The 13,402-nt window shown below is 44.4% G+C and overlaps 1 protein-coding gene and 1 pseudogene across 1 annotated transcript; both read right to left on the bottom strand.

Moving 5' to 3' along the window:
- Positions 1-5,010: 5,010 nt before the first annotated feature.
- LOC134435217 (uncharacterized) lies at positions 5,011-7,361 on the bottom strand. The gene is made up of 2 exons (XM_063184082.1): positions 6,812-7,361; positions 5,011-6,011 (listed from the first exon to the last, which is right to left on the bottom strand). The coding sequence occupies exons 1-2, from the start codon at positions 7,359-7,361 to the stop codon at positions 5,728-5,730; spliced, it is 834 nt and encodes a 277-aa protein (XP_063040152.1). The 3' UTR covers positions 5,011-5,727.
- A 2,442-nt stretch (positions 7,362-9,803) lies between these two features.
- Positions 9,804-13,044, bottom strand: LOC134435216 (uncharacterized; annotated as a pseudogene).
- Between the last annotated feature and the right edge of the window lie 358 nt (positions 13,045-13,402).

The following is a 13,402-nucleotide window of genomic DNA, read 5'->3' as shown; positions in this document are numbered from 1 at the left end:
GCACTGCGCGCACTATGCACTGACTGTCAGTGCACTGACACAAGTGCGTCATATGAGACATAGCTTAAAGCCGGGCATACACTGTTTTCACTCGTGGGTCACTCGTGGGTCTTAAGCTTCTGCTCACACTGCACGATGGAATTTCACTGTTTAAAAGTTCACAACTCACGACTCACGTCCTCACACTACAAGAGCCGACAGTCGGATGCGAGCGAAATGCTTCTACCGTACGACGCGACAGGCATGTTTCCCCGGTCTGCAGAGGAGGGAACATGCGCACCTGAGGTGGAGATGAGGTCGCGCTCAATAGCGAATCGCACGGCCCTATTAATTTGTGCATGTGAAGTGTCAAATCGGGTCGTAGCACTGCTTTAACTGTGCGATTTACGCACGAGCCACGACCAGAATTTCAAACCGTTTTGATTTTCTTGCGACCCTGCGATTGCACGATCGTGAGGCGAAATCGCTTGTTGCTTGTGCAGTGTACCCCATGTACACTGCACGATGCGAGACTCACGATTGACCTGCGATTGAGCAAGAAATCGGCCCGACTCTCAAAAAGTCGTGCGAGTGACAAATCGGGGCAAAATCGGGGCAAAAGTCGCACAGTGTAAGCCCAGCTTAAGTTTCCACCACGGAGGTAGTATAATGTTGCCTTCACGGGTTACGTGGCGCTATTCCGACATGTCGCTATTCCGACGTTAATGTCTATTGTCGGAATACCGACACGTTTTTCACCGTCCGCCGCCTACATGCCGCTATTCCGACATCCCTAATCCTAACCCTAACCCTGGGGATGAGTCGGAATAGCGGCATGTCGGAATAGCGCAATGTCGGTATAGCGATTGCCCCCTGCCTCTCGAGACAGCTGACGACACTGCTCACATGACCACCGAGTTCTGGAGTTTGGTGCATGAACGCCACTGATCCCGGAATCATGCCTGTTTTGTTTTGGTCCTCTTTTCTTTTTTTCACCTCCACTTGAGCCTCCACATCCACAACATTATCATTTTAGCTGAAGTAAGCTAAATTAAACAGTCAGAGACCAGCATTACTGACATATGTGCATCTGCAATTGAATGACAATAACTGGTGTTGTTGATAGTGATTACAAGATGATATTTAGCATTTATGATACTGTTTACATGCCAATTGCATGCATGGGCGCCATGTTGATGGTGCGTGTGTCGTCACACCAAACACAAGCTCGGGAACTCGTTGTTGTATACTTCCGCCTGAGATCAACATCAATAATTATCGATCTGACATTGCGTCACCAAATGTTCACACCCACATTGGATGCATGGAGGTGCCCAACCACAGACCTGTAAAGGTCTGTGCGCCAGACACTAAACTCGCGTAGGCTACCCACCAATCATCATGAGCGAAGTGAATTTCGGAAGTGCGAAAATGGCGACTTGCCAATCGGCAAAGCTAACCAGCCAAATCCTGCCCCCCTGGTTTCCCAGGCACAACAACTTTTGGAAGACTTTTCCTCACTCAACATCTCGATTGAGAATGAGAAAATTACATTTGAATTGTGCTTTTGTGAGATATTGAATAACTTCCATCCTCAATGATGTCTTGCTTCCATCTCAAGGCCACAAACACCACGAAGGAAGGGAGGTTACATAATGAAATGGACCCTACATCTGTAAGCTTTTCTTTTCAATGAGTTGGCTATTCAAAACACCTCCTCTGATCACTGTTTATTATGGATTATTGGTTAAAAATAGTATAATAGGCCTACTACATTACATACATGCCCTATAGCAAGTACCATGGGGAACTCAACCCCAATAATGGCTAATCACAATGACCATGAGGAGCCTAGTATAGGCTATAGTTTTTAAATTATTCCTATTACCACCTTGGATTTGTACATTTCCCGAACTTATTTATAGAGATGCGCCGGATCCTGATTTTTAGGATCCTGCCGGATACCGGATTCACTGCTTAAGATCCTGCCGGATCCGGAACCGGATACCGGATCCTACGAAAGGATTGAAACACATAGCCAACTCGCACACTTGGGCCATTTTTATTACGCTGGCGCAAACTATTTTTAAGACTCATTGGCTTACAGCCACACTGCCTTCAATGGCCGCTTCCGAAGGGCTTTCACTCCATGCAGCGATTGGGGTTGTGAAAGACTGACTGAAAAGCCTAGGTTACGTAAAAATTAGAGATGCCCCAGATCCTGATTTTTAGGTAACTGCCGGATACCGGATCCACTGCTTAAGATCCTGCTGGATCCGGATAGTCTGAAAAACCCTATTATCCTGCCGGATCCGGAACCGGATCTTGGATCCTGTACATCTCTATTTATTTATTATCATCACTGCCAGGGCTGGATTTGTGGGTCTTTTCTCATCTTACCAATTGCCAATTGGAAGCCAATTGGAACCTTTATTGTGGTCCTCTAGGGGAAATTCTTTCTCTGCACTTTATCCCATTTGGACGAGTGAATCACATTGAAATACACACACTAGTCCGTAGCAGTGGGCTGCCTGCTGAGCGGAGCCCAGGGAGCAGTGTGGGGGTTAGGTGCCTTGCTCAAGGGCACTTCAGCCATTGTCCGGTCGGGCATTGAACCGGGAACCCTTGGGTTGCCAACCCAGTTACCCGCTTGGTCTGTCTTTCGAGCCTCTTTAAGTAGATGTGATATAATTTGCATCTTTAATCATCAGTTCCCCTCCCCGGCCTACACACAACTACACTTCTGTCAGATCCACTCTAGTCAAAAATGAGACGAGAAACAGGGATACATTTCAGAAGCTTTATTTCTGATTGCATATTTGTGTTTGGCGGTATGGCTCTGTTCGGAGGAAGCTCCCCGGCTTCTCCATGAGCTCCATGGAAGTCAAGACAGGGAACAGCAGCATCCTCAAGTGGAGTGCCTTCCATTTAGCTGGAAAGCCAACATACCCCCTAGAACAGAGCAAGCAACAATGACAACAGTATGACATTGTTTGGCAATGATAAGTCTGGTGGAGCAGGGGAGGTGGTGGGTGCAAAACAAGCAGCAAAAGCAATGACAGAAAAACAAATTTGGTAGTTGAAATAAAGCGCGCCAAAAGCCAGCATCCAATTGCGAGCAGCGGCTGATTAACTAAAGCGCAGCTGATTAGAGGACTGCTGTAGGGGTTAAGTCGGCGTCAGCCAATAGGCAAAAGGGAGCGTTGACTACGTGGTCTGCCAGAACTAACGCAGGTTGCTCGATTTATAGCAAATGCAAGTACCAAGTAGTTCCTCAAAACTTCTAGTCTGGTGAAGCTATGCCCATGGCCGTAACTAACATTGAGGACAGAGGTCATGTCCTCTGTATTTTTTTTCAGTAATGGAAAATGTATCTATGATGATATATGATCAACAATGATACATTCAGTCTGTCACCCCCATTTATCATCGAGGGAGTGATTGATAAAAAACAAACTTAAGAGTTTGTTAAGAGAAGTATTTGAAGCATTCTAAATGTACAGAACAGTGTAGCATGTAGTATTTGACCTCGGTATTTGAAAATGTCTGGTTACGGCCCTGGCTATGCCGACAAACATACTTAATGGTTCAGTTGTTTACAATAGAGAAAAGACTATGGCATTGAAGGGCAGTCATGGGTGAGCGGTTAGGGCATCAGACTTGCATCCCAGAGGTTGTCGGTTCGACTCCCATCCCGCCAGGTTGGTGGGGGGAGTAATCAACCAGTGCTCTCCCCCATCCTCCTCCATGACTGAGGTACCCTGAGCATGGTACCGTCCCACCGCACTGCTCCCCATGGGGCGCCACTGAGGGCTGCCCCCTTGCACGGGTGAGGCATAAATGCAATTTTGTTGTGTGCATTGTGCAGAGTTCACTTGTGTGCTGTGGAGTGCTGTGTCACAATGACAATGGGAGTTGGAGTTTCCCAATGGGCTTTCACTTTCATTTTCAACTTAACCCTATTTGCTATTACCACAGAAAATAATAATATCGGCAAATAGGCCTAAGTCAAGGCAAATGGGCCGAGCATTTTGAGAAATCATTCAATGAAAACATGCAGCAGTGGTGTAGTCTACGTAGAACGCGGGTATACGGAGTATACCCACTTCTAAATTTCAGGGATTTCAGTATACCCACTTAAAATTGATTGCTCCATTGTTTTGAATAGCACAAATATATACAGTATACCCACTTCAAAAAAGGCTCAAATATACAGTATACCCACCATAACAAAAGTAGACTACACCACTGACATGCAGTGCATTAATATCACCACTAGAGGAAGGCATGCTACCATTTATGATTTACCCAACACCAGCTGGTGGTAGGCCACATACAGTACATGAATGAGAAACAGACTCTTGCATTTTAAGTGAAAGCGAAAGAAAGCCCATTGGGAAACTCCACTCTCCAGCACTCCACAGCACACTGCACACAACGAAATTACATTTTATGTCTCAACCGTGCAAGGGGGCAGCCCTCAGTGGCACCCCATGGGGAGCAGTGCGGTGGGACGGTACCATGCTCAGGGTACCTCAGTCATGGAGGAGGATGGGGGAGAGCACTGGTTGATTACTCCCCCCGCCAACCCGGCGGGTCAGGAGTCAAACCGGCAACCTCTGGGATGCAAGTCTGACGCCCTAACCGCTCACCCATGACTGCCCATGAAACAATCAAAATGTATCCATGACACAGGAGGGACAAGTAAAAACGATGGGATAAAACTCCACTTGCCTTGGACTCTACAAAGACGGGCTGAATCTCAAATGGTGCACTTGTGCACTTTAGTGTTCATGTTTCAGTGCGTATGCCGCATTAGTTACGCACTGAAACATAGTGCCCGAAGTGCACAAGTGTGCCATTTGAGATCCAGCCATGGTCTCAGCTACAACCTAGCCTTTTAGCACTGTTATCAAGTGCCAACCCAAAGACAGGAAGTTCGCAAGAGCTCTTATATAGGCTACAGCTTGTAACAAAGCAACAGAAATGAGACATTTTAAAATAATTAACATTTATTCATGATGACACGAGTAACAAGTAAAAGCTACGGATAAAACTTTACCATATCAGCAGAACAAAAAACAATTTCAGAGTCAAATTAGTTATTTCATAGAGGTATACAGGTATTTAAAAAGTATAAAAAGTTTTACTGGATTCACTTTGTATTAGCCTTTTTCCTGTTTCACAAAGGTAGGCAGCAGCCTGACAAAGCCATGCAATGATTTTACATCCAAGTAGTATGCACTACAGCCCTTCATATATATACATTTCAAATAGTGTGGTATTGGTATCGGTATGGTATCGGTATCGGCCGATACTGCACAGCCAGGTATCGAGTATCGGTATCGGGGCTAAAAAATGGCATAGGTGCAACACTAGTAACAAGTAAAAGCTACGGATAAAACTTAACCAAGCGATTCGATTCAATTCTACGATGCATTGCAATGCATTACATTTCTACTGAAAGCAAAGCAAATGTTTCATCAGTCATGATGAGGCAATACAAGTAGTCAGGTACTGAGGAACATTTTATTGGCTGTTTTCTGTATCAGTCTTGCAGTTTTCAATGTTTTGAATTGCTTTTATTTAATTTAACATTCATTTGCTCCTGAAAATATCCACGGAAATAATTGAAACTTAAAAAAATTGCTGCATCGATTCTGGAACTTGCCGCATTGAATTGAATCGTCCAGGCCCCACATTGCATTGCATCGCTGAATCGATTATTGTTGACACCACTAATTTCTGTTACATCTTAAAGAGCAGGTGTCCAGAGAAGGTGGTGTGGTAATTCTCATTGTCTCTCACCCATGCGTTGGGATAAAGCTTTAAGAAAACTGCATCTCCAGCCTCCAACACCAGGGAAGCTCCATTAGAAGGCTTGACAAGCTGGTCTCCCTGCTTACTGTACGCCATGACAATGCGCTTGTTGTTTTTGTACAACCAGGCTGCTGTTGGGTAAGATGCATGGCCACTTCCAAACAGAAAGAAGACAAAGTGGTAGGCGCCTCGCAATGGAGCTGTGAACACACCTATGACAAAAAAAGGAAAATAAAATGATACAAATGATATACTAATATATATAAAAAAAAAAAAAAGAAATACCTGTATTTATAAACAAATATTATTTAAAGGAAATACAATGTGCTTCATCAGTATTATACAGGTTAGGATTATGCCATAATGTTACTATAGGCCTATGCCTACTTGCACTCTGAAATTCGAATGGTTAGCACACATAGTAAAATATTCTTCTGAAATTACAGTATTGTTATTACCACCAATACTGCCATGGACAATTCACACTTCACAGGATGCTTTCAATTGCGTCACTCTTGTAGCCTTTTGAGCTTGTCAATGGTTTGCAAGCAGACAATAAAACTTACAGGAATTAAGTGAAAACAAATCATGAAACCTTTTCAGCTCATCAATGGTTTACAAGCAGGTCATATAACATATGTGAAAGTGAAAGCCCATTGGGAAACTCCAACTCCCATTGTCATTGTGACACAGCACTCCACAGCACACAAGTGAACACTGCACACTGCACACAACGAAATTGCATTTATGCCTCACCCGTGCAAGGGGGCAGCCCTCAGTGGCGCCCCATGGGGAGCAGTGCGGTGGGACGGTACCATGCTCAGGGTACCTCAGTCATGGAGGAGGATGGGGGACAGCACTGGTTGATTACTCCCCCCACCAACCTGGCGGGTCGGGAGTCGAACCGGCAACCTCTGGGATGCAAGTCTGACGCCCTAACCGCTCACCCATGACTGCGGAATCAGGAAGTGAAAACAAAACATGAAGAGTATAAAAAATTCCCCACTCATACCTGTGTTCGGGTTGTAGGCACTTCCAATGTTGGTAAACACATGCCCAAAAACAAGTGTGGTCTCAACTGTAAATGGTCCTATATGCGCATCATCCCCGATTGCAGCAGAGAAAACCACCCTCTCCTGCTCCCTGCTGCTCCTCAACTCGGCCACCTGACTCCCCGTGAGGGTCACGCTGTCTCCCACGGCCCTCAGAGTTGTGGCCTGCTCCCCCTGCGCCTCCTTCAGCTGGCCCATAGCGCCTCTCTGCTCCTCCAGCGTCTCCTCGCTGGCTCTCAGCCTGGCCTCCACGGCCTCTGCCCTCTTCTCCACGGCCTCCAGCTGAGTCTTGGTGTGCCTGAGCTCCACCCTCTGCTCTGCCAGTAGGGCGGCCATGTCTCTGAGCACGGTGTGGATGTCCGGCTGGCAGGTCTGTTGGCTGGAGGCCGTGTCTTCGTGTTGGACTCCTCCGCTCTCTGCTGTGACCACAAGCAGGCCTGAGGAAGGCCACAGCAGCAGCAGCAGCAGCAGCAGCAGCAGCAGCACAGCTCTAGGTGTACACGTCTTCATGATCAATACGCACATGTACAAAAAAAGATCTTTCTCTCTCACGCAAACACACTCACAGGTTGACAAGTAGCACTACAGTATGTGTTATGAGGGTTTTGGATAGGTCTCACTTGTCTAATACCTGTGTATGAAAACACACACACAGACCCAGCAGCAGTGCAATACCCAAGTTTTGACAATCCATCCTCCCTTTTATTCACTGAAAATCCTGTTTTCGGCCAATGTGGTGATAGGAATTGTGGTCATGTGACATGATTGTGAAATGTGGGCTGTTTCAGTGCACACACATGCACGCACACGCGCACGCGCACACACACACACACACACACACACACACACACACACACACACACACACACACACACACACACACACACACACACACACACACACTTAACCATAGAAATGCAAGGGCTGACATTTTTGTTATATTTTGTGTCAGAGTACTGTACAAATAATTTGGACTACTGAGATGTATGATGATAAAGGTCTTTTTTCAGAAAGTGCACTCAACTCCCAATTGTAGTAGTGCACTCAACTCCCAATTGATTACAAGGTTTTGGGTGTGAGCGACCAGAAACATATTTTGTAGAAAATCTGCACGGTTGTGATTCTTGTATTTTATTTTAGTGAGTTAGCATGACAGGATTGACATTGTTTTCTCTGTTCCATGTGTTATGGCAGCAGATCCATTATCTGTGTCATTCAGGATTCAGGAAGCACTTTTTTTTAAAAATGGACGGGAGCAAGCTGGGTTCTTCAAAAACAAAAAAAATCTTCATCTAATAAAAATAGAAAGTTTTCAAATACAATGTCCTTGTTTCCTAATTACACAGCGAGCACTGTCAGAAAATGTTATACATCCGTGCTTCTCAAGTCTGTCTAGCTCTTTCCACCGTTGCTTCAGGTCTGAGAATGCGTCTTCTATTCATGCACAAAATCAAACTAAAAGTCTCAAATCTAAATGACTGTTAAATTACTCTAAAGTTAAACTTACGGTAAACATTTCGTTCATTAAATAAATAAACTATAAATGACAAAAGAACTAAATATATGAATTCTTACATTCTACATTTTATTCCTAAATATTGTAAATATCATCATACTCTAACACCATGTGAACGCACTATTACATAGCCTTGCTATCGCCAGACTATCACAAGAGAGAAATGCTTGGTGGAAAGCTGGGGTGCATTTCTCAAAAGAGAAGTAGTTGGCCTGTTAGCAACTTCAATAGTTGCCAATGGGAAAATGCATTGAAAACAACAAAGTAGGTAATGTAGTAAGCAACTTTGGTTTCGAGAAATGCACCCCTGGGGTGAGTTTCTCAAAAGGGAAGTTGTTAGCCTGTTAGCAACTTCGGTAGTTGACAATGGGAAAATGCATTGAAAACAACAAAGTAGCTAATGTAGTAGTTAACTTTGGTTTTGAGAAATTCACCCCTGGTTTGGCATCTAGTGTTGACATGGTGGATGTTGGCTACTCGCTGGGGCTTGGCGGTATACCGTTAGAAAAAAACGTGATAACGGTTTTCACCAACACAAGGTTCACTTTTTGATGACAGAAAATGTTTTAAAAAAGATTTTATCCCAAAAAAGTATTTAAAATAGAAATGGAGATTAATTACAATTCAGGATTTTATCTAATTTTTAAATTTAATTTCAGCCTTTTCTTCAGAAACATGAGGTGTAGGGCAAAATCGCTGCTTATGAAAAAAAAAAATCGTGCATTGAACCGTGATATTAATTTTTATCAAGAAAACCGTGATACGCATTTTTCCCAGAACCGGCCAGCCCTACTACAAGTACTCGCTATCATTTGTCTAATGCCTTCAATAATGTGTCTTGCACTCCTTCCCCATTCTGTGTTTGGGTTCCCACAAAAGGGTTTCACAAAGCCAGTTATTATCTTTAAACAGTCCTGTCAGGAAGTGAGATAACATTGAATAATGCCATAGGCAGCTGTAATCTTATCCAATAGCAAGGGTCAATGGCAATTTGAAATCAATAGTTGGGGGTAAAGGGAGTTTCACACATATCCTGAGGCCTGAAGACAAAGACCACTTTTATATGGCCCCTCACATACTGAGTTATTTAATCACAGAGATTTGGATACAAACAGCACAATAGTCTTTGTGGATAATTTTCAGATCCCTTCACAGGGTCGCGTGGGCAGCGATCTGAACACCTGAACACTCGTCACATCACATCACATCACATCACATCACATCACATCACATCACATCACATCACATGGTAAACGGCAGGTGTCCAGAGAAGGTGCAAACGGGGTAAAGCTAGTTTCACACATTATCCTGAGGCCAGAAGACAAAGACCATTTTTACTTGACCCCTCAGACTTCATTTAAAAACATAGATTGGATGTAAACCATATGATAACCTTGCAAAGTCCTGTATGAATTTGGGGACTCCCAATTGTTTTACAAGGTTTTGGGTGTGAGCGACCAGAAACATATTTTGTAGAAAATCTGCACGGTTGTGATACTTGTATTTTATTTTTTTTATTTTCAGATCCCTTCACAGGGTCGCATGGGCAGCGATCTGAACACCTGAACACTGGTCATGTGATCACATCACATCACATGGTAAACAGCAGGTGTCCAGAGAAGGTGGTGTGGTGACTTCCCGTGTCCCTCACCCAGGTGTTGGGCCACAGCTTGACGAAGACCACGTCCCCCACCTCCAGCAGAAGAGAGGCGCCATTGGACACGGCCACGTGCTTGCTGTTCCCCGCACTGTGGGCGATGTCCACATGGTCGCCATTTTTATTCAGCGAGGCCCCAGTGGGTCGCGACTGATGCCCATCTCCAAACACGTGGATGGTGAAGTGGTAGACACCCCTGACTGGAGCTGTGAAGATGCCTAAGACAGACAGACAGGTAGACAGACAGACAGACAGGCAGGTAGACATAGAGACAGGCAGATAGACAGATGTGTAAATATGCAGACAGACAGACAGACAGACAGACAGACGGACGGACAGGCAGTTAGACAAGCAAGCAGACAAACAGACAAAAAGACGGGCAGACAGACAAACAGACAGATTTAGGAAAAGGTCACACACTAAATAAAAATTCTACCTCTGTGTCTCATTCCACGCACTTGTGTCAGTGCACTGACGGTTAGTGCATAGTGCTCACAGTGCACTGAGGTTGTCAGTGCATAGTGTCGTGGAAAGGTTTGAGCACTATGCATTGTGCCCTCGCTGGAAGTGACGGCTGAGCATAGCATTAGCTCGCCAAAATATCGGTTGGCTACTGTTAACACTGCACAGCGTCTCGTGCTTGTATTTACATTTCCTTCACCCCAAAGGGCTACTATCACGCATACAATACTGTACTTGGCTTGGCATGAAAATGCCGCATTAGTTACGCACTGAAACATAGTGCCCGAAGTGCACAAGTGTGCCATTTGAGATCCAGCCATGGTCTCAGCTACAACCTAGCCTTTTAGCACTGTTATCAAGTGCCAACCCAAAGACAGGAAGTTCGCAAGAGCTCTTATATAGGCTACAGCTTGTAACAAAGCAACAGAAATGAGACATTTTAAAATAATTAACATTTATTCATGATGACACGAGTAACAAGTAAAAGCTACGGATAAAACTTTACCATATCAGCAGAACAAAAAACAATTTCAGAGTCAAATTAGTTATTTCATAGAGGTATACAGGTATTTAAAAAGTATAAAAAGTTTTACTGGATTCACTTTGTATTAGCCTTTTTCCTGTTTCACAAAGGTAGGCAGCAGCCTGACAAAGCCATGCAATGATTTTACATCCAAGTAGTATGCACTACAGCCCTTCATATATATACATTTCAAATAGTGTGGTATTGGTATCGGTATGGTATCGGTATCGGCCGATACTGCACAGCCAGGTATCGAGTATCGGTATCGGGGCTAAAAAATGGCATAGGTGCAACACTAGTAACAAGTAAAAGCTACGGATAAAACTTTTTCAATTCTACGATGCATTGCAATGCATTACATTTCTACTGAAAGCAAAGCAAATGTTTCATCAGTCATGATGAGGCAATACAAGTAGTCAGGTACTGAGGAACATTTTATTGGCTGTTTTCTGTATCAGTCTTGCAGTTTTCAATGTTTTGAATTGCTTTTATTTAATTTAACATTCATTTGCTCCTGAAAATATCCACGGAAATAATTGAAACTTAAAAAAATTGCTGCATCGATTCTGGAACTTGCCGCATTGAATTGAATTGTCCAGGCCCCACATTGCATTGCATCGCTGAATCGATTATTGTTGACACCACTAATTTCTGTTACATCTTGAAGAGCAGGTGTCCAGAGAAGGTGGTGTGGTAATTCTCATTGTCTCTCACCCATGCGTTGGGATAAAGCTTTAAGAAAACTGCATCTCCAGCCTCCAACACCAGGGAAGCTCCATTAGAAGGCTTGACAAGCTGGTCTCCCTGCTTACTGTACGCCATGACAATGCGCTTGTTGTTTTTGTACAACCAGGCTGCTGTTGGGTAAGATGCATGGCCACTTCCAAACAGAAAGAAGACAAAGTGGTAGGCGCCTCGCAATGGAGCTGTGAACACACCTATGACAAAAAAAGGAAAATAAAATGATACAAATGATATACTAATAATATTTAAAAAAAAAAAAAAAAAGAAATACCTGTATTTATAAACAAATATTATTTAAAGGAAATACAATGTGCTTCATCAGTATTATACAGGTTAGGATTATGCCATAATGTTACTATAGGCCTATGCCTACTTGCACTCTGAAATTCGAATGGTTAGCACACATAGTAAAATATTCTTCTGAAATTACAGTATTGTTATTACCACCAATACTGCCATGGACAATTCACACTTCACAGGATGCTTTCAATTGCGTCACTCTTGTAGCCTTTTGAGCTTGTCAATGGTTTGCAAGCAGACAATAAAACTTACAGGAATTAAGTGAAAACAAATCATGAAACCTTTTCAGCTCATCAATGGTTTACAAGCAGGTCATATAACATATCAGGAAGTGAAAACAAAACATGAAGAGTATAAAAAATTCCCCACTCATACCTGTGTTCGGGTTGTAGGCACTTCCAATGTTGGTAAACACATGCCCAAAAACAAGTGTGGTCTCAACTGTAAATGGTCCTATATGCGCATCATCCCCGATTGCAGCAGAGAAAACCACCCTCTCCTGCTCCCTGCTGCTCCTCAGCTCGGCCACCTGACTCCCCGTGAGGGTCACGCTGTCTCCCACGGCCCTCAGAGTTGTGGCCTACTCCCCCTGCGCCTCCTTCAGCTGGCCCATAGCGCCTCTCTGCTCCTCCAGCGTCTCCTCGCTGGCTCTCAGCCTGGCCTCCACGGCCTCTGCCCTCTTCTCCACGGCCTCCAGCTGAGTCTTGGTGTGCCTGAGCTCCACCCTCTGCTCTGCCAGCAGGGCGGCCATGTCTCTGAGCACGGTGTGGATGTCCGGCTGGCAGGTCTGTTGGCTGGAGGCCGTGTCTTCGTGTTGGACTCCTCCGCTCTCTGCTGTGACCACAAGCAGGCCTGAGGAAGACCACAGCAGCGGCAGCAGCAGCAGCGGAAACAGCAGCACAGCTCTAGGTGTACACGTCTTCATGATCAATACGCACATGTACAAATATGATCTTTCTCTCTCACGCAAACACACTCACAGGTTGACAAGTAGCACTACAGTATGTGTTATGAGGGTTTTGGATAGGTCTCACTTATACCTGTGTATGAAAACACACACACAGACCCAGCAGCAGTGCAATACCCAAGTTTTGACAATCCATCCTCCCTTTTATTCACTGAAAATCCTGTTTTCGGCCAATGTGGTGATAGGAATTGTGGTCATGTGACATGATTGTGAAATGTGGGCTGTTTCAGTGCACACACATGCACGCACACGCGCGCACACACACACACACACACACACACACACACACACACACACACACACACACACACACACACACACACACACACACACACACACACACACACACACACACACTTAACCATAGAAATGCAAGGGCTGA

This window comes from Engraulis encrasicolus, chromosome 19, assembly GCF_034702125.1.
Source record: "Engraulis encrasicolus isolate BLACKSEA-1 chromosome 19, IST_EnEncr_1.0, whole genome shotgun sequence".
Taxonomy (NCBI): Eukaryota; Metazoa; Chordata; class Actinopteri; order Clupeiformes; family Engraulidae; genus Engraulis; species Engraulis encrasicolus.
Note: the sequence above shows the minus strand (reverse complement) of the source record. Positions and strands in the feature narration are given on the sequence as shown.

Excerpts from the sequence above, each read along its gene's own strand:
- LOC134435217 (XM_063184082.1), bottom strand. The coding sequence starts at position 7,361 with ATGAAGACGTGTACACCTAGAGCTGTGCTGCTGCTGCTGCTGCTGCTG. Across the intron at positions 6,012-6,811 it reads TGCCTACAACCCGAACACAG|GTGTGTTCACAGCTCCATTG; the intron begins GTATGAGTGGGG and ends TTTTTGTCATAG.